Below are 20,697 nucleotides of genomic sequence, written 5' to 3'. Positions count from 1 at the left end.
CAAATGAAATCCACTAAGTTATATTTTTTTTTCTTCACTTCTGGTGTAAGTTCAATTATAACTGATTCTTTATGTAATTCTTTATCAAATCAAGATAAATTTTATTCTTTTTAAATAGTTTAAAGCTGTGACTCAGATTTACTTCCAATTTGAGAAATATCGTGGTTCATATACTCCTGGTTTGGATTTGACACCCTGCTCATAGCACGGGGCTGAATTAATATAAAAATAAAATACGAGTTATGAATAAGAGATTCAAAGAATTTTTGATCTAATCGCATTTGTTTTCAGTAGCTGTAAATATAGTAATGCTGTATTCTCAAATGAGGAAATATTTACTGCATCCATGCACTATTTATTTATTTATTTATTTATTTATTTACATAGACAGGCATGTTTATGATTTAAATGTGTGTATAATATACATATATGTGATTTGGTCTGTCTATGTGTGTTAAAAATGCTAGGCTTTGTTTGGACATGACAAATTTAGGTGAAAAGAATATTGTATCAGAAATACAGTTCTAAAAGAATCTAATGAGAAAATACCTACTAATTTTAAAAAAAGGTTATTCTCACGTTAAATGGTATTCATGGAAAACTCAGCAAATTTTGCAGTGAAGTGTAAGTTTTAGTATAAGCATATAAACCCTAATTCAAGTCAAACAGAAAATATAAGCATTATGCTAAATTCACACTAAGAAGGTAATTAAAACAATTTAAACCTGATTTCAGAGAATTTTGCCTTTTTATTTTCTTACAGATATGCATACTACTATTCTGGAATAGCAGCTGGTGTTCTTCTTGCTGCTTATATTCAGACTTCATTCTGGACCTTAGCAGCAGGTCGGCAAATAAAGAAAATTAGAGAAAATTTTTTTCATGCAATTATGAGACAGGAAATTGGATGGTTTGATGTAAATGATGTGGGAGAACTTAACACTCGTCTTCTAGAGTAAGTACACCATACCTTTCCCAGTGTTATTTTATCTTGTTAAACATGCAGGACTCAGAAATTTTTATTTTTATTTTAAATTACTTCACTGTGAAACAAAGTTTTCAAATTTCCTCATGGAGAGTCTCAGGGACTGAATTTCTAATACTTCTGATGCAGGACTGTCACAAAGATGTCAGAAAAGCATTTTGTTAAGTTTCCTTGAACTCCGAGGATGACTAAGGCCCAGCCTATGTTATTACCCCATGAAGAGAAAACAGTTCATTTCTAGGCACGCTGAGGTGTGAAAAAGGTGCTGTCTCAGGCCAGCAATGTGAACAGCTTTAACTGCATAACATTTCCTACATGAAACCCTTTATCTTTTATTTCCAAATAGCCCACAAGTACCAAACTGATCAAAACTTTGGAATTAAGAAAGTGAGAGTAGTTTTGCACTACAGAAAGAATTTCAAATTTTTCAGACAAAAGCAGGTTTATAGCATTATGGTTTCACAAGAATTGTGAAATTTTCCTTAGCCACACTACATGATGCTTTATCTTGAAGAAAACTGTTATTGGAAGCAGTAAGTGAATAATAAAGATTGTCTTCCACACGTAACAAAACTGGACACATTCCTTGTGCTTTCTGCATTTTTTTTCTTCTCTGTATGTAATTTGTTTTTCAGTGATGTCTCCAAGATTAATGAAGGAATAGGTGACAAGATTGGATTGCTTGTTCAATCACTAACAACATTTGTGACAGGATTTATTGTTGGTCTCATAAGAGGATGGAAATTAACCCTTGTAATACTAGCAGTTAGCCCTGTCCTGGGACTTTCAGCAGCCCTCTGGGCAAAGGTAAGTTAATATATGTACAGTGTCAGGTTTTATATGAATGACAGATAATGAAATAAATCTACATATCTGTAAGTCTTAGAATGTGTTGCTTAGAGCAATTATAGCATTTGATAATACGTAGGTACATTAGCTCTTAGATGAACTGTGTATCAGTTAATCTCTCATTCAAGGTCAGGTCAGATGGAGCTCTGAGCAACCTGGTCTAGTGGAAGGTCTCGCTGCCCATGGCAGAGCAGCTGGAACTAGCTATCTTTAAGATCTCTTCCAAGGTCATTCAACAATTCAATAATTCTATGTAATTTGAATATTATAATTCCTATAGATTGGGCAGACTTGTTTGATTTGAAGCTGTTTCTCCTAATATAGCACATACAGAGAAGGAAGCAAGATATATGTGTAGAATCCACACCTGTAACACTTTAACTGTATAAGTACTTTTTCTTTTGAAAGAAATAATTGCACCTCCTGGAAAGTAAGAGAAGAGAAAAAAACTTTGTCTCAGACATAGAGTTTTTTTCATAGTTGTTAAGAGATTTGGTAAGAAATTCTATACAGACCTAGATAAGAGAAGGTCCAAATTTCCATGGGACTAGAGTGACTTACACTTTTAAAATCTTCAGATTTTTATTGTATTTTATTTCCCTTATATTTCAAAGATCATGAAAACTTTCACTGTCTTGAGTGCTTTGCAGAAAATGTAGGATTAGAGATGTATGTGCCACGTATCTCAGCTGGCTGAGTCTTCACAGACTGTGGCCACTTCTTCACAGTCTAAGCTACAGGGTCCTGTGGCTAAGGCAGCCAGAGATGAGAATGAGCTAAGGAGGTCTGCCTGGGGAGAACCACACCAGCTCACTATGAGTACTCTTCTTATCTCTTGCACTGGGTGAAATCAGAAGGGAAAGTCCAGGCCTTAGTTGTTTACAACATGTAATGTGGAATTACTTGATTGAATTCACAGCATACTTAGGAATTTGGATATAGAACATTCTGCACCCATGCCTAATATAGTCAAAAGGATGTTCATTTTGGAACATACTAATCATGATAAAAGCCATTTTGTGTGCTTGAGCTTATTCTGGTTTTCATATGTCAAAATACTTGATTCTGTATTAGGTTCTCTCTGCATTCACTGACAAAGAACAGGCTGCGTATGCAAAAGCAGGTGCTGTTGCAGAAGAAGTTCTGGCAGCAATCCGTACTGTAATAGCTTTTGGAGGACAGGAAAAAGAAATTAAAAGGTAAGAGCAAAAAAGCAAAGGTAATTTGCTTTCATCAGTGGATTTTAAAATACTCACTTCAAATGGTTTGAGATTTTCTTGTATATTTTCTGTCTACAGTCTTGTGCTTTCTGCATTTTTAGTTAATGGCAGATTGTTAGAGGCTGTCACAAGGTTTGACCATGTTGAAAGACAATTAGTTATTTTTCTAGAGTTGATATGTTGTCTCTGCATTAAAAGGTATGCAAACTACTTCAAATATCTTACCGTGAGAGCTTTAGACAAAGGAAGACCCTGTTCTGTGAAGAGATGATGAGATCCTTGGTAATCTAATCTGATTACTCAGTAGTTGAGAAGGTGCTAACGAAGAGTATCTCTATTTACACTGTACTGTAAAATATAGATCTGGTGATATGTTTTAACCTTTAATCTAGAGTGGTTCACAATCAAAGTTCACTGATCTGCAGAAGCAACTTAAATGCCAGTCTCTAACCAGCGATGCCCTTTATTTCTATATACCAAGTTGACTAATGTTGGCATTTTCGAGGGTTACCTTAGAAAGCCCATGCCTGACAAGCAGGCTTACCTTTATACAGTCTTAGGGTTAGATATTTTATGTACCTAACTGCTGTACTTTGTAAACATTCTTTTTCTAATCCATCCACAGAGCTTTTGTGGTGTCTTCCGTGGTACAAGTGTGAGTCTGTTTTGAACATCCATCTTTCTTCCAGATACCATAAAAATTTAGAAGATGCTAAACGGATTGGAATAAGAAAGTCTATTACAGCAAATATTTCTATGGGTGCTGCTTTCTTACTGATATATGCATCATATGCACTGGCATTCTGGTATGGAACTACTTTGATCTTAACTGATGATTACACTATTGGCAAAGTTCTTACAGTAAGTATTAATGAGTAAATTCTCAGTAACTGTGAGAAATAATAAAGAACAAACGTTAAAGTGTGTATTTGACTGTAATGAGAATTATGCCCCACAATTGGCAAAGAAGCATCCCTTCTTAACAAAAAGATTCTCGCCACAAAAGACTATATGTTATTTCTATAGGATCTCAAAATTTATATGAACTCAAATAAAATATATATGATTTTCAACTGTTCCTATATATTTTCTGATTTTCATAAGATCAGACTGATATAGAAGCAGTTCAATCAAAAACTGAAGTACAATACCCTTTCTAGTTGCTATTTGCTTTCTGAAGGCTGAATATATTTTCAGGATGCAGAAACAAATACTTCTTTCTTAGCGATTGTTTAGTCTAAGTAGATAATTTTCTCAATGTTTTGATTGAGTTTTGCACCATGAGAGGTTGGAATCACTTCTCAGTATTTTTAGAAATTGAGGGGGATAAAAACATACTTGTGACTAGGAAATATGTTGCCATCTAATTGAAGGAAGAAAACCATAACACTTAAGTCATAACTTAAATTCTTCTCTTGACGTGGGAACCATTCAAATTTTGTATGAAATATGAAATAATCAGGATAAAAAGAATAATTTTGTTAACCATAATGAAACCCTGCTAGTTGACCATTTGCATATATTGTATATATTTTTAAACTACCTGTTTCATTTATGAATCAGTGAAGTTTGTGAAAAAAGTCTCTGATATGTGTTTTGGCTCTTTTGAACCTTTTGTACAGGTTGGCATATGGAACCTCTCAGTGAAGTTCATAACCTTATGTGTAATTTATTTGTTCAAAGTATTTGTAAATTCTATTGCAAACTGTAGTTCACCTAAGGATGTTTTTACAACATGGATGATGCATTATCATGTGTAAAATCTGTGAATAACCCCTATTCAAGAGGATGAGTGTGACAGACTTTGCTCTGACTACTATGGCTATTATGTTCTCTGAGCAGGGCGGTTTAATTGCTTTTGTTTTGATACTAACTGAAAGCAATAAACTGCTATTCTGAGAAAATTATTAATTTTTCTCTTCTGCTGCTGTTCCTTATTTGCTTGCACTTCACTCTTTCATTGAAGCAGAGGATCCTTTATTACTTTTTGATGAAGAACTTGTGCTTCTCAACTTATATTTCACTGTCTCTTTGAAAGCAGAATGATAGTGTTTTGCATTTCTGTTGTTCTGTTGGAAGATACATAATACACTTTACAGTCTTTGGCCAAAGAATGCATTAGTACAATAAATCCTGAGACACCAAGAGCAATTCTAAATTTTTGTAATAAGTTTTACAAGTCTGAGTCACTTTTTCCCTTTTTCTTCTAAGTATTTTCAAAATTAATGTTGTACAGCTTCTCAGTTCTGATATGAACCTTAAAAAGCCCTTTTCTTAAGGTTTTTCTCTGCTTAAGAGAGACCTTTTCAGTTTTGCTTTAATTCTAGATTCCTTAAACTTCCCTTAATAGACATAGAACCTCCTTAACCAAAAACACATAACATAAGTAAATAAATAAATAAATAAATAAAATTTTCTGCATAAATAAGAATGAATACATGCCTCTGTAAACATTTCTTTCAGGTCTTTTTCTCTGTATTGATTGGAGCTTTCAGTATTGGACAGACTGCTCCAAGCATAGAGGCATTTGCAAGTGCAAGAGGAGCTGCCTACACCATCTTTAATATAATAGACAATGTGAGTATCATTGCCCTCACTAGCATTTCAAAACTTCTTTTGAAGGTAAGAGACCCTTCTTTTCAAAGACAGGAACTAAATTCACACAGAAGCTCAATAGAAAAATTTTATAAGTATTCTTGCATGAGCATATCATCAACGTAGCAGTGAGGGAGCAAAACATAGTGCAATTTAGATATTTCAGAAATCTCACCTAAATTACTTAAAACACATGTTTAATGTTTCTGCAGAAAAATGGTGCACTCAAGGACTTCCTTATGAAAAAAATATTGGGTTTTGTATTTTATTTTGCACAGGAACCTCAAATTGACAGCTATTCAGAGACAGGTTACAAACCAGACCACATAAAAGGGAACTTGGAATTAAAAAATGTTTACTTCAATTATCCATCCAGACCAGATGTTGAGGTACTGTAATTAAAACTTTATATATATATATTACAGTTGAACATATGGATCACATGTTGGGAAAAAAATCATTAAAATGTCACATAAATTAATTTTTGTTGAAAATCTAACAATTTCAGATTGATTCTCTAATGTGTATAAAACTACCTTGTCATCACAGTGATTTTGGCTAGATTTATTTCCACCTCAGGTAAACATGTTAAGTTTCTTGAATCATTTTTTTGTCTAATGCCCTAGTTAGTGTGGCTATGCAAAAAACTATAAATATATATTTCTATCAGAATCTAAATTTACAATCCTAACTCAAGTGTTTGTGTATAGTAATAATAATGAGCTAATAAGTTTTAAAATAATTGCAATGCAGCTCTGTTATGACTGTGTCTGAACCAGGAAAAAAAGAAAGCAGCTCCAGCAAGGACTTGGTCTATATGGGATAGAGATCAGAATCTATATTTGTCAATACAGAGAATAAGTTTCCTTTTTAAAGCATTGTCATATATTCAGAATCTCAATGCAGTGATGATAGACAGCATATGAATGATTCCTGAAAATATTTCCATGGAGAGTGTCTTTGCATTACATAACTGTTTCCTTCCTTACCTTGAAGGAAAATCACTGACCTTGATAAAATGACCTTTCTTACTTTTGATAGGCAGAAAGGAAATACACCCAGCTTTTAACCATGTCTTTTATATAGCTTCCCTGTAGTCAGCATGATGAATTAAAGAAAGAGGTGAGGCAACATAATACAGAAATTTTGCATTTTATTGTTTCTATATTATATTTTAGTTATGAATAGTAGTGTTGTTATTATTTTGTCATATGAACTGGTTCATGAGACAGGTAATCGAGAAGTGTGTTGTATAATGCATTGCTTATGAACCAGTTGTGATGTAATTATAAGGAAAATTAAGCTGAAGTCATCAGTAATTGAAAATTTTGATCCACATATTTATAAACTTTATTTTTACCAAATTCTGCTAGAAATATAAAGATTATTTTATTCTAGCCTTTCAAATTTACCTTGACATTTCTAAATACTGTTATGTTTTTGGCCAACCTTCTTATATGGACAGATACTGAAGGGCTTGAATCTCAAGATTAATTCTGGCCAGACAGTGGCCCTGGTTGGTGGCAGTGGCTGTGGGAAAAGCACAACTGTTCAGCTCATCCAGAGATTTTATGATCCCAAGGAAGGCACGGTAAGACACCTCAAGTGAGATGACTGCTCTGCATGTCACACGTGCTGAAAGCCTAGTTCCAGCCTCACTGCTCTTGTCAATTTTCCAGTGACATGGTGAAGTCTCCCCTAAAATGGCACATGCTGGCATGGAGAGAGAGGTTCCTTGGTCAAAACAGGTAGTAAACAGTTTTTGTCTGCTCTCTTTTGTTTAGATTACCATTGATGGGCAGGATATTAAGACCTTAAACGTAAGGTATCTGCGGGAAGTTATTGGTGTGGTGAATCAGGAGCCCGTGCTCTTTGCCACTACTATTGCAGAAAATATCCGTTATGGCCGTGAGGATGTCACCATGGAGGAGATTGAAAAAGCCACCAAGGAGGCAAATGCTTATGACTTCATCATGAAGCTACCCAATGTAAGCAGATAAGCTCTCCTGCTGAAATAATTTCTTCTAAAACTTCTTGTGCCAAACAGTTCCTCAGAAGGAATGCTTGTTAAGACTCAGCTATCCCTGGACCTGGGAATATGCAGAGCTATGCAGAGCTTCCTCATAACTTTTGAGAATAATGTTAATTTTATATCTTCAGGCAATGATTTGGCTGTCAGTTGAAGAACTATTAGTATTCCAGGAACACAAATGATTAGTCAGGTGTATCCAAGTAGGTGTTTATTCCTGTAGAGAAAGGAGAAGATGTTACCGGCATTTCTGGCATTACTGATATCTTTAGTGAAAGGATTGTGCCACTGAGTGTTTTCAATACATGTGTTTGTCTTGTAGAAGTTTGAAACTGTGGTTGGAGAAAGAGGGGCACAGCTCAGTGGAGGCCAGAAGCAAAGAATAGCAATTGCCAGAGCTCTGGTTCGCAATCCTAAAATTCTTCTGCTTGATGAGGCAACATCAGCTTTGGATACTGAGAGTGAAGCAGTTGTGCAGGCAGCACTGGACAAGGTCAGTAGTATTTTAAAATAAAGCATGTAAGTAGGAGCCTAATATTCCCTTCTTTCTTGGACTTTTGTTGAAAATAGAGACATATAAAAACACAAAATGTAAACTTTGATCTGCCAAATATTCTTTGTACAGAGAATTTTTGAGTTCCTGCAGGTATTACAGAGAGAAATCTTATTTCAAATTAGAAGGTAGAATCATATTTTGTGCATTATTAAGACTAAATCAACATTTTCTTGGTGTAAATACCCTCCTCGTCCATTATCTGTCTTACTGCCCTTCGTATTGTTGTCAGTCACCTGTCCTTGTTGAGCCTCATGAGGCTCTCCTGGGTCTGCTCCTCAGGCCTGTCAGAGACCTCCTGAATGCCATCCCTTCCCTCAAGTGAATAAACTGCATGGCTCAGTGAGATGTCACCCCTAAACTTGCTGAGTGTGCTCTCAGTCCCATTTATCAGTATCAGTGATGAAGACATTGAGTAAGTATGGGTCCCAGTATAGACCTCTTGAGGGACATCACTGAAGATGAACTCCATCCAGCTTCCAACAGAATTCCCCTGCTTGGGATCATTACTTTCATTATTTAAACTAAAATTTGCTTGATCACTTTGAAATAGCCTCGTAGTTAAAATGACAAGCTTTAATGTTTGAAACATTAAGTGTATTATGCTTATAAATAGCCAAAGCAAGGTACTTAGTTGAAATAAAATTCATATGAAATTGTAGAGAATTTTATTTTTATTGTAGTCACTTGAGTTAGCAATGACTTAGAGCTTAAAACTATGATATCTTTAAAAGTGAGTGTAAAATATTTTTAAATGTTTCTAAGTTTAATGTTTCTAATATTTCTAAGTATAAATTCTCCATGGATTTTAAAGTTTAAGTGGGCAACTATGGGTCTAAAAATAAAAAAATTATAGCATTTAACAATTTTATGGCTTGTAACATTCTAAAACTTTATATATTGAGATTTTTATGGCTTGTAACATTTTAACCTTTATATATTGAGATTTTTATTTAGATATTTTTTATAAAATTTGATGTATTTATGTGCCGCAGTGAAAGATGATCTTTAATATTAAATTTCAAACTTTAAATTATATTTCTGTTTTAAGGAACTCATTCAAATATCTTTAAAAATTTTTTTAAAGTTATATTTTCCTGTGAACCATTTTAATGTTTCTTTTAGGTTCTATTCAACTCTACTATGAACAGGTTTTACATTTACTTATAAATACTCACACATATTGCTGTTTTCAGGCAAGGGAAGGACGCACCACAGTTGTGGTAGCTCATCGACTGTCAACAGTCCGAAATGCAGATGTGATAGCTGTGTTTGAAGGTGGAGTAATCACAGAGCTAGGCAATCATGCTAAATTGCTCGAGAAAAAGGGAATCTACTACAAACTCGTTAACATGCAGGTACTTCTCTCTCTAGCTGTTGCCTCATTTCCTTTTTTTTCCCCCCGCACACATAGTCATTTTTGCAGAAGTATGAGAAGTTCTGCAGCATATTTTGATAATAGCAAAATACTCATGTACTTTTAAAGGAGAGTAATAATTTGAGAGAGACCACTAGTTTGGCTACGAGACCTGTTTAAAACCAGGATAGTACATTTTTAATCCTCTAGGTATTTAAACTTAAAAGATTATTTTTTATTTTCCTTTTAGAGCAGATAACTACAGGAGTTTGGTATTCCATTTCTTTTTCTCAGTCTGATAAAAGGTAAAATACGGTAGCTGACTCTGAAGGAATACAACATACATATTTTAAGCTGTTTAGTTATCATCCTTCATGCTGAATTGCTTTCTAAAGAAAAAAAAAGTGTTGGAATAGAATAAAAGAAATAAAATTCAGCTATGCCAAGAGCAAAAATGTGTTCTTAACCTATATAGATAGAAACAAATAATTGCAAATTATGATAAATTTCTGAAATGTGTTAGTTATTAAATGAAGACTAAGATACTTTGATACTTACATCCCAATGTCCCATGTGACCATTAGGTTATAGCAGATTTTCATTGTAGCCTTTGTTTTACTGCATAACCTCTGTGTCCATTAAAGAAACTGAAACTGCCATCTCAGTATGTGACACTGAAGAGGTTAACCAGACCAATTAAAATATTTCTTCATAGGAGAATGCATTTGGTTACCTTAGATTCAAAGTAACTTTGTATCCAAGCAAAAGCAAATATGGGCAAAATGAGGAAATATAAAATGGAAAGAAAATTTTAAAACTATTTAAAACAATTGAAAGCAAGCAAAATGAGATATTGTTATTAGTATTTTTAAAAGTAGTAAGAAATTTAAAAATTCTGGAAAAAACAGAACTCAAATTGAAGGCAACTTTGAATCCTGTTGCTATCAAATACCTCAGGGTGGGTAGACATCTATTTATTCTCTCAAAGAACTAGCAAAAGTACCACCAAGGGTAAGGCTCTTTTCCAGTCTGCTCTAATTTTTCAGTCAAAATCTTTTTGACTTGTTTCATGATGAACTTCTTTATTCCATTTAAAGTCAAGAATTGCTCAGTGTGTTTTCCAGTAAAGGAAAGTTTTATCACTTCATATATAAACTGTATATCCTCCCAAGAACTCATTCTATAAGATCCCAAGAGGAGTGCAAAAGGTTTACTCTCAATTTAAAACTTTTTGTTTAATTCATTAAAAAAGAGAGCAGCTACTCTCAGTCCTCATCTTCCACTTAAGGATTTTCATAAGAGATGCAAAACTCATATATGACTAAAGCTCTGAAGATAGAGCTCTAATAAATATTATACAGATTTTCATACCTCCTTAAGGCATTATATGTTGTTCCCCCATAGCTCTTTCAGCTGAAACAAAGTTACTTTTACTTTTTTACCTCATAGTTTTGAAAGTTTGAAGTAATATATGCATGTTTAATCTTAGCATAATGTTCTCCCCACTGTTAGGCAGTAGAAGCTGAAGTTCCATCATCAGAAAATTATGAGAATGTACTTCCACCATCAGAAAATTATGAGAATGTATATAGTGTCAAAAACAGTGAATTTGAACCAGAATCTGAAGAATCCTTAACTAGGGGATTGAGAAGACGATCAACTCGGAGAAGCATGAAAAAGCCAGGAGAGCAAAATTATAGTCCTGATGAGGAAAAAACTTCACCTGTAAGTATCTTTGCAGAGATGTTAGTGAACTTAATTACTTTTAAAAAGTTTGTCAAATTCATTCTCCTGCTGAAAAAAGGTACAAGAAGGCATGAGAATTTTTAAATACTAAATAGTCTTTGACTGATAATATTCATAACTTGCTTTTTTAGTCTCAACATAAACGATAATCAAAATAAAATGGTAATTTAAAAATCTATAACAAAGATGAAGCATTTATTATCAAAAATAAATTTCCTTTAAAAGAAATATACTTACATATATTTACATATGATACCAACATAGTCTATATGGGTTAAACAATAATTTTTGTATAAGAAACAAAATATTTAGCTCAATATTAGCAACAACTTACAACAAAACCTGCAAGCCCCCCCCCCCAAATATGATTACATTCCTGTTTACAGTAATTATTTTACTGTTATAAATTGCTTTGTGAAGAATTACTTGAATTAATCAAGCCATGGATTACACACAGCAGTATGCCCAGAATGAGTAGTTCAGTTAGCACTGACCAAAGTATTCACTAACTAAAATTACATGGATAAACTAATATAAAAGGACAAGAGCTATAATAGAGTGTACAGATCTCCCTTGTGTTAGAATAACAAAACAAAAAAAAAAAGTACAATCATTTATTCATGTTATTAAAAACTATACAGTTCTTCTTCCCCTGAATAGATTTTGGAAATAGGAAATTGATTATTAATCTCTCCTTTTCTCTGCATTTCTCCAAATACATTCATGTTTGTCCTAATGCAGTTCACGTTTTCTAGGCTGAAGAACTACCTCCAGCTTCATTTCTGAAAATTATGAAGTTGAACAAAACTGAGTGGCCATACTTTGTAGCTGGAACCTTGTGTGCAATTATCAATGGAGGTTTGCAACCTGCATTTGCAGTCATATTTTCTGAAATTATAGGGGTAAGTTGGAATAAAATAAGCAAAAAACTATAAGCCCACAATATTTATTTCTAATAAAATTAGGTTAAAAACTATCATGGCACAGTGAAGCTGAAGAGTGGATGAAGTATTCTTGCAAAAATCAGAAAAATTGTATGACACAAAGTGCTAAAAATCTTGCTGCAACCTGAAATACGCTTGTTATACATTAAATGTTTTGTAGTATATGATCAGATTTCATATTAATGCAATTGATTACCAAAAAAGCTACTGAGAAAAATGAAAGTATTTTAGATTGTTAGTTAATTTTTTAAAAACTTTGTTTCAAATTTTATATTATAGATTTTTTCAGAGACTGACAAGGATGTCTTAAGAAAACAGAGCAACTTATATTCACTGCTGTTTTTAGCACTTGGGATAATTTCCTTTTTTACTTTCTTTTTTCAGGTATGTTTTAATATTTTAACCTTATTTTAATTGTTCATCATGTTTTAGAAACCAGAACTGAAATATACTAAAAATTTGTATCTTCATAATACGTCTCCAACTCAAACCAGAACCTGTATTTATGATTCTAGATATGTCTTGTGCTGAAACTTTTTTGACCTAGAGCTGCTTGTGTTTAAAGGATCTTTTGAATCTATTCAGACCTCTTAACTTTAGAAATTCCCATCTTGTTCATCTGTCAGACACTTCTCAGCACAAAACTCTGAATTTTCTCACTCATTTTCCATTGTCAGCTAACAGGCAACCTCTCCAGTCCTGACATTTTACCACCTGCCTCTCACCTCAAGCCTTCCTATTTAAATCTCTTAAGTAATTGGAAATCTATCAATCTCCTGCCTTTGTTCTCCAATTTTTTTACTTCCCTAGCCCTTTCCTTCTCCAAGGGAACATCCCATATTTCTCCTGTGGGAATCCCCAAAGACTCCCAGACCCAGTTTGTCATGTAAAACACTCTTCACTCTGATATTCATTTCCTCCTGCTGAAATACTAAGGGTTATACCTGCTACAACAGTGCCACTTGAAAAAAAAAGTAGTAATTATATTAAATATTTTCATATATAGTCCAGTTTATAATTTAGGAACATGTTGGTATAGTTTTATCTATTAAAAGAGTCCACAGAGTGAAATAACGTGCTTGGGACAGCAGCATAAACAGCCTCTTGCAGAAATCTGGTTTGTTTATGGAATTGTCTTGTTGCAAAAGTGAAAAGGGCCTTGAGTATGGAAGGCTGATTAGCACAGGGCTGTGATAGGTTTGCTCAGTTTATAAATGTTCAGGTAATTTTTAAAATATGACTGATGCATTTGGCTGAACCCAGGTTGCCTTACAAAGCCTTTAATCTAAAATGAATGACCTAAATGTTTAAATCTGTAAATGCACTTGTTTAAATCTGATTTACGTTGACTCAGACAAATGAAATCAAAGTGTTGATTAGCAACCTTCTCCTTAAAGCATGCTGGTAAAGCAGTGCTAGGAAATGTTGCTATGCTCCCAAATTTTTTTTTTTTTCATTAATAGTATTTGAATGTCAGTACTGTGAACCTACTAGGATTTACGTATATTAAACCTGGTTTTACATTTGGTTTCTGCAAACAGGACCAAAATATTTTTACTTTGACATTGTAGAGGCAATTTATCTAAAATATTTATCTAAAATATTTTTTGAATAAACAAACAATATAGTATTACAAACAGTGTAATACTATACTAAGCATTGTACTTCTTCTCACACAGGGTTTCACATTTGGCAAAGCTGGAGAAATTCTTACAATGAGGCTTCGATTCATGGCATTTAAAGCAATGCTTAGACAGGTAAAGATAATAAATATTTTGATTTCCAGGGTTTTAAAAATAATTGATGGTATTGGTATAAAATAATTGTATTCTACATCACTCTATCATACAGAGAAGATTGAATCAGACTAGAAACCAATTTGATTAATTATATGTGGTTATGCAAAGTGTCCTTACAGGGAGAATCTTAATACAAGAGTTTTTTATGTACTCCTTGCAAAGATTTAGTTTTACAGCCAAGTTACAAGGGCCTGACAAGTTGATTTGCACCAGCAGTATTCCATTATCTGTTCATTTGCCTGCTTTGCTTTCTCTGGGCCCTTTCTCCCCTAAAGAAATGCAACACAACTTACACTGTCAGTCTTACTTCAAATGTCTGATTTAAATTGTGATATGTACAGATATGTGTGTTTTTTTAATTTATTGGAAGTCTTCATACAAGCCCTCAAATCTATAATTGTTGTTTGTTAATGCAACAATAAAATTGTGTACTGGAAAGTAAAACCACTTTCAGAGAGTTAAAATATAAATAGAATGTAATGTTGTGGAGTAATTCTAAATTTGCCTTAATTTTGCATTATTTCAGGATCAGTATTTTAGATTTTGAAATACAAAATATGATAGATATGGGGTTTTAAGTCTTGCACATAAAGCTACATGTAGATACAGAATTTAATTGATCTGAACATGACTATTTTAAATGTGACAGAAAACTGTTGTAGTCTGAAAAATCATGATTTGTAGATCAGCCATAATAAAAATCTAATGAAAAGGCAATCTTACAATTGAGTCTTGAGGTTACAAATGCCTGCAATACATTACCAGGACCTCATTAAATGCATACAACACATTACAGTTTAAATCAGATATTTGGTCACATGGTGAATAAATCATAAACTGTGTACCTGATCCCAACAATTAGCTTTGGTCAGGTAGAACAGTTTGATTTTTCGTTTGGTTGGGTTTGGGGATTTTTTGTTGTTGTTGTTGTTGATTTGTTGGTGTCTCATAGCTTCCAAATAAGCCTCCTCAACATGGGAAGAAACAAAGCAAGGAATATTTTGTTTTTTAACCTGAAAATGCTTTACACTTAACCCGTCCCCAAATAGCTTTGCAGCCATGAGGGAGTGTGACCAATGAGTCCTCTCCTCCAGGCAGATTCGGTGAAGGAGCAGCAGTGAGGGAGGGTAAAGGGTAAATTTTGTTTTTGGGACACTCTCAGCTGCTCCCCTTCCTTCTCAGCAGTGACAATGAATACAGCAATGATTCACAAGATTACACTTCTTTCTAAATATATGCAATGTGCAATGATGGAATCAAACTTATTTAAATATGTAGAACTGAGGCACTGGCACATACCAGATTTACTTAGCAGTTTATTTGAAATGACCAAAATCTGGTCTTAAAAATAACTTTTCTTATTGTAGGATATGGCCTGGTTTGATAATCCTAAAAATAGCACTGGAGCATTAACTACAAGACTTGCTAATGATGCCTCTAATGTGAAAGGAGTAAGTACAATTTTGGGTTGAAAGTTTTCCTATTTGGTTTAGCATGTAATGAAGTTGCAGATTAGGTTTGACTAGCTTGATTTTGAAATCTAAAATATACTATAAAATAGTATATTTTATGAATTAAAAAAATTATATAAAAATTCTTATTCCAGCTATTGGTGCTATTGGTATATATACAATAATTATATATATACCAATAGCTGGTAGAGAATGCACTGATGCACTTTATGAAAATTATACTAAATATGTATTTACAGACTAATTTCCAAATACATTTTTCTAAAAAAAATATTGTGCTGTGTTGTGATCTTTATTTTTAAAAAATTTATTTGGAATATCCTACCTAAGAAGTCTTTTTAAAGCGGTCTTATTCACCTAAAGACATGCAACTAAGTTTATTCAGTTTACAATCTTCTGCTATTTTTTTGGTTGTTCAGATTTCCTAATTAAGAAAAAAGGAACTGTCAGCAATTAACTTCCTTTTCTCTGTTACCTTATGGAGATTCTTTGTAAGTCAATTATGTACTTTCAGGGGTCTGAAATATCAAGCTAAAGCACACTAAATGTAATCATTTTTGTATGCTTAAGCAAATTTTTACTGCTACATGAAGTTATATGCTTGGTTTTTTTCCTAAACTGAAGGATTCTGAAGTATCTTTGGCTTTATTTCCATAGGAAAAGTTAAATATTTACTCTTCTTCTTAATTGGGCTCTGTGTGATGATGTGTAAAGTTAGCTCTGTGATCTAGAAAATATGACAGATTTTAATGTTTAGATGTAAATGTGAGTATGTAATGAGGGCAAAGCTTGTTCAGTGTCAAGAGCAGAATTTAGAAATTGAAGTAATCAGGATATGGGGAAAGAAGAAATAAAAATTATCTAGATAATTTTTTACAAAAGCATTTAAGAAATTACCATTTTGTAAAATAGTGAAACTGAGTTAAGACTTTCTAAGTAATGCTTTGAGAATCAGGAATTTTGTGGTTGAAAATGCTTTTCTTATTTAAATTGCAGTTATGTTGGTAAGAAATGCCTATTTTCCTTTGTCCAGGCAACTGGTGTCAGACTAGCATTAATTGCCCAAAACATAGCCAACCTGGGGACTGGAATTATTATATCATTAATTTATGTCTGGAAGCTGACCCTGCTACTTTTAGCTGTTGTGCCCATCATTGCAGTGGCAGGAATGATTGAAATGAAGATGTTGGCTGGGCATGCTAAGAAAGATAAACGAGAGCTGGAAGCTGCAGGAAAGGTGGGTCTAGAGAAATTAATCTATTTCTGTATAATGTATACAGTCATATTTACCAAAGCATTGTTAATGGACGAATGACTTCTGAGTACAGAAAATTTCACAATATACAAGTTCCAAAGACAGCCAGGTACACTAGTAGACCTACAGAGCATCACACCTCTTCAAAAACAATTGAAGACTTATGGTATTAACCAATTAATATTATTGTTGTTAAATGTTGGAATGTGCTAAAGACAATTCAGGCATATTCTCTTCTCGTTCCTTTTCCAGACATCTTTGTTTTCCTTATTTTGCAACCACTCTCATTTTGACATTCTTTTTTTTTTTCCTGTCATCCCTTTTTGGCATGCCATCTATCTTACATTTATTACACTGCTTTTTTTTTTTTTTCTTTCTGTCTCCTTCTTTATCTTATTAATGTTTGCAGTGATTATATGTATATATCCACTGGTTTCTGTTTGCCATTCCTTTGTTTCTTGAGTGGAAGAGAAAGATGAGAACAGAAACGCAAGAAGGCTAGACTCTTGTTTAACAAATTAAATGAAGGCATTTAATGTCACTTCATTCCAAAAATCCTTTTGGAACAGAACAACTATTTCATCACTTCCCAGACACTGCTTTCTTCAAGGTAAAACTTTTCTAAAATCTTTTCCTCTAAAATGTCTTACTCTATTTAAAAGTTGCTGAAAAGAAAATCCTTTATCTACGGTCATGCAGCTCCATTCTCTTCCCTTCAACTGGGTACATTTCTTCTCCTTCTCTCTGAGGGAGGAACATTTATTTTATGTTGTTTGGTTGTAAGATGTGATAGAAAATAGATGGCAATTCTTGGAATAAACACTAAAGACTTTCTTAATGCAGCATATTTTGAAGAATTAGCCCAGGTGTTACAAATATTTATGATTTTTTTTTTAAACTTAAAAAAATATTTTCTTTTCATAGTAATGTAAGTTTCCCTTCTCAAGGCCATCTAAGCATGCACTGGACTACAGGCATTTTATTAAATTCTCATTTTTTAAAAAATACGGGATTCTTTTTCAGTAAAAATAATGTTTCACCTAGAAAATTTGCTTTCTGCAAAGATTTGCTGAACTTAGGTTACTAAAAATCCTAACTTTATGGTCTGAAACTAAAATTACATGAAATGTGTACGATAGCAAAATGCATTAAAGCCTTGAGAGTATTTTGAGAGAATCATCAATGTTGGAAGAGACCTTCAAGGTCATCAAGTCCAACCATCAAGGCAGCACCACCGTAATGACCCCTAAACCATAGTGCCACATCCATCTCTTGAGCACTGCAGAGACAGTGACTCCACCACATACCTGATCAATCTATTTGAATGCCTGACCACCCTAACAGTGAATTTTTAAAAAATATCTAATCTGAATATCCCCTGGAACATTTATGCATACAAATGACACAAGTCTAAAGAATCTGCAAGCTAAAAGAAGGTACCAGAGTAAATATTTACTGCTGAGATCTCAGGCTCAAAGGCACCTAAATAACCTGGACATTTTGATTATAGCCCAAACTCTGCAGACTGGAAGTTGAATGCTAATATGCCATTTTGCATGTTGAGCATCTTTTCTATATTTGTTATTGCTGTCTAATGGTTTTTCACCATTTCTTTGTAGAATATTAAAGAGGTCTTGTCAGAAGATTCTGAGCATTGTAAGAAAATCTCATTGTCCTAAAAACAAAAATGTAAAATTCTTATTTTTATATCAACAGTCTATGATTTTAATAACCAGTATAAAATATAAAATTATATTCCCACAGAATCTTCTATTAATTTAGAATTAGGAATTGCAGCATACTTTTGATTAAAACATTTGCTTTTCTATTGCAGATTGCCACAGAAGCAATAGAAAATATTAGAACTGTTGTTAGCTTGACACTAGAAAGAAAATTTGAGTTGATGTATGGAGAACATCTGATTCTACCCTACAGGTATAATAAAAATAACTAAGCTAAAAAAACCCCTATAATAAATTGCAAATATTTACTTCAACAATAATATTTTTAATAGTGTGTATGATTTAATGTATAATTTCATTATCTCAGAATTGATGTCAATGTTCTGCATATTTGTATTGACAAACGCAACCACTACAACTCAACATTTTTAAAAATTTGCTTTACTTAATTTTTTGTTATAATGTTGGTATCTTCTATTACAATGTTACCTGGTTTGGTAAAATGTTGATTTAAGTGAGCTTTTGAAGTGTTCCAATCTAAATTTCCACCTGATTTGTTGGATAATTATTTTAAACTATTTAAATGTAAATTTACTATTACATTAAGGCACTATTTAAAGTGATAGTAAAATGGAAAACATTTGAATAATTATTTTTTGTGTACTAGGATTTCAGTATGACTGCAGACTTTGATGAAAATATGCATTCTTTCTGTACAGAAATTCTGTGAAGAAGGCACATATATTTGGCTTTTGTTTTGCCCTTTCACAAGCAATGATGTTCTTTACCTATGCCGGCTGTTTCCGGTTTGGTGCCTATCTAGTGGTAAATGATCACACGGAGTATAAAAGAGTATTTTTGTAAGTATCTCTTTTGCAATCCCTTTTCTGTCTGTTGAGGAAAATTATTTATAATTTAGGAGCAACAGTTCAATACAGGGCTATGGAAACAAGTATGATAGACTGAGATCCTACCAGTGTGGATATCAGTGACCTGAATACCTAAGAAGGTCAACCACACTGATTTTTTGTTGCCAACCCAATTAAAGATAGTTAACACAGCTCATTTTGACCAGAAGATGTTAAAAAGTGACTGCATTCCATCTGCTAGCTGAACATCTCTAGCCAGCTAACAGAATTTTGTTAGATTTGAAAGGGAGGGATTGAGCAAAAGCTGTGTGAGCCCTTGTTCACTGCTCAAACACAGAATAAAACAGATCACTTTATGTAGCTCTGAAGAAAAAAGACAAAGTTAATAAAAATGAATCTATTTTACCTTGCCTTAAAACAGGCTAAGAGGTGTCATATATCAATAGCTGTTCTTGGTGATGATATTGTTTCTATGGTGTGTGGCAGTAAGTAATAGCTGAAGACAACAGGGTCTTAAATTATTCTAACGTAGCCTATAAATTACATAGAATTCCATAAAATGCCGTGAAAGTCATCAAAACCCAATAAAAGCACAGTTTTCAATCTTTGTCAGTAATTGTAAATTCAAATTTTCCAGCAGAGATGTGGTAGAAAATTAAATATTTATTGTCACCTTGTTACAAGCTTGATTTCTTATTTTCATTGATGCCTTAAAAAGTGATCATTAATTCCCAAAGGTCATTGAACCCTACAGAGGAAACCACAGTGAGGATGGAACAGCATTAGAGTAACAATGATTCCATCCATTGACCCCTTTCCTCATAGCCCCAGCAGAGACTTAATATACTAACTAGAATTAACTAAAGAAATTACTGCTAATAAGTAAAGAAAAGACTTAATTTGGAATGCAGGCATGTTTATCTCATGTCATTAAATGGGAGTAAAAAGAAATTTCTGGAGCTAAGTGAATAATTAAAGCATTAATATTTGGTTACTTCTTTATTCTTTCTAAATTTAGCCCTCTTTTTTCTCTGACTGAAAGTTGAGTCCAGCCACATTTCCACTGTTCTTCTGTTCATTGTCTGTTGATGTTTTTTTCTGATTTCTTTATAGAGTGTTTTCAGCTGTTGTATTTGGTGCAATGGCACTAGGACAAACCAGTTCTTTTGCTCCAGACTATGCCAAAGCCAAGATATCAGCAGCCCACTTGTTTCTGCTGTTTGAAAGAGTGCCCTCAATAGACAGTTACAGTGAGGAAGGAGACAAGCCTGTGAGTAAGCCATGTCTGATGGGTGATACTATTTATTGGTGACATGGACAGCACTCTCCTCTCTCTCTTCAA

General features: G+C 33.4%; 1 protein-coding gene and 1 long non-coding RNA gene across 6 annotated transcripts in view; one reads left to right on the top strand and one right to left on the bottom strand.

The window, feature by feature from the left end:
- The window catches only part of ABCB1 (ATP binding cassette subfamily B member 1), a 48,193-nt gene that overhangs the window by 21,486 nt on the left and 6,010 nt on the right, over nucleotides 1-20,697 (top strand). For 3 of the 5 annotated variants that reach the window (XM_030264623.4, XM_004186218.6, XM_030264624.4), the window contains 19 exons: nucleotides 764-955; nucleotides 1,621-1,792; nucleotides 2,909-3,033; nucleotides 3,744-3,915; nucleotides 5,518-5,631; nucleotides 5,928-6,038; nucleotides 7,115-7,240; nucleotides 7,434-7,637; nucleotides 8,001-8,171; nucleotides 9,428-9,589; nucleotides 11,101-11,313; nucleotides 12,090-12,236; nucleotides 12,558-12,662; nucleotides 13,958-14,035; nucleotides 15,445-15,528; nucleotides 16,583-16,786; nucleotides 18,639-18,739; nucleotides 19,206-19,346; nucleotides 20,469-20,625. In XM_030264623.4, coding sequence (XP_030120483.4) covers nucleotides 764-955; nucleotides 1,621-1,792; nucleotides 2,909-3,033; nucleotides 3,744-3,915; nucleotides 5,518-5,631; nucleotides 5,928-6,038; nucleotides 7,115-7,240; nucleotides 7,434-7,637; nucleotides 8,001-8,171; nucleotides 9,428-9,589; nucleotides 11,101-11,313; nucleotides 12,090-12,236; nucleotides 12,558-12,662; nucleotides 13,958-14,035; nucleotides 15,445-15,528; nucleotides 16,583-16,786; nucleotides 18,639-18,739; nucleotides 19,206-19,346; nucleotides 20,469-20,625 — 2,779 coding nt within the window. Of the gene's footprint in view, nucleotides 1-763; nucleotides 956-1,620; nucleotides 1,793-2,908; nucleotides 3,034-3,743; nucleotides 3,916-5,517; nucleotides 5,632-5,927; nucleotides 6,039-7,114; nucleotides 7,241-7,433; nucleotides 7,638-8,000; nucleotides 8,172-9,427; nucleotides 9,590-11,100; nucleotides 11,314-12,075; nucleotides 12,237-12,557; nucleotides 12,663-13,957; nucleotides 14,036-15,444; nucleotides 15,529-16,582; nucleotides 16,787-17,213; nucleotides 17,352-18,638; nucleotides 18,740-19,205; nucleotides 19,347-20,468; nucleotides 20,626-20,697 lie in introns of those variants that run through there. The other 2 variants (XM_030264625.4, XM_072925499.1) reach the window with 2 other exon arrangements.
- Nucleotides 6,786-9,548, bottom strand: LOC140682603 (uncharacterized). Its single transcript, XR_012054489.1, has 2 exons — nucleotides 9,410-9,548; nucleotides 6,786-7,895 (listed from the first exon to the last, which is right to left on the bottom strand). It is a non-coding gene; the product is annotated as an uncharacterized lncRNA (long non-coding RNA).

This window comes from Taeniopygia guttata, chromosome 2 (assembly GCF_048771995.1).
Source record: "Taeniopygia guttata chromosome 2, bTaeGut7.mat, whole genome shotgun sequence".
Lineage (NCBI taxonomy): Eukaryota > Metazoa > Chordata > Aves > Passeriformes > Estrildidae > Taeniopygia > Taeniopygia guttata.
Note: the sequence above shows the minus strand (reverse complement) of the source record. Positions and strands in the feature narration are given on the sequence as shown.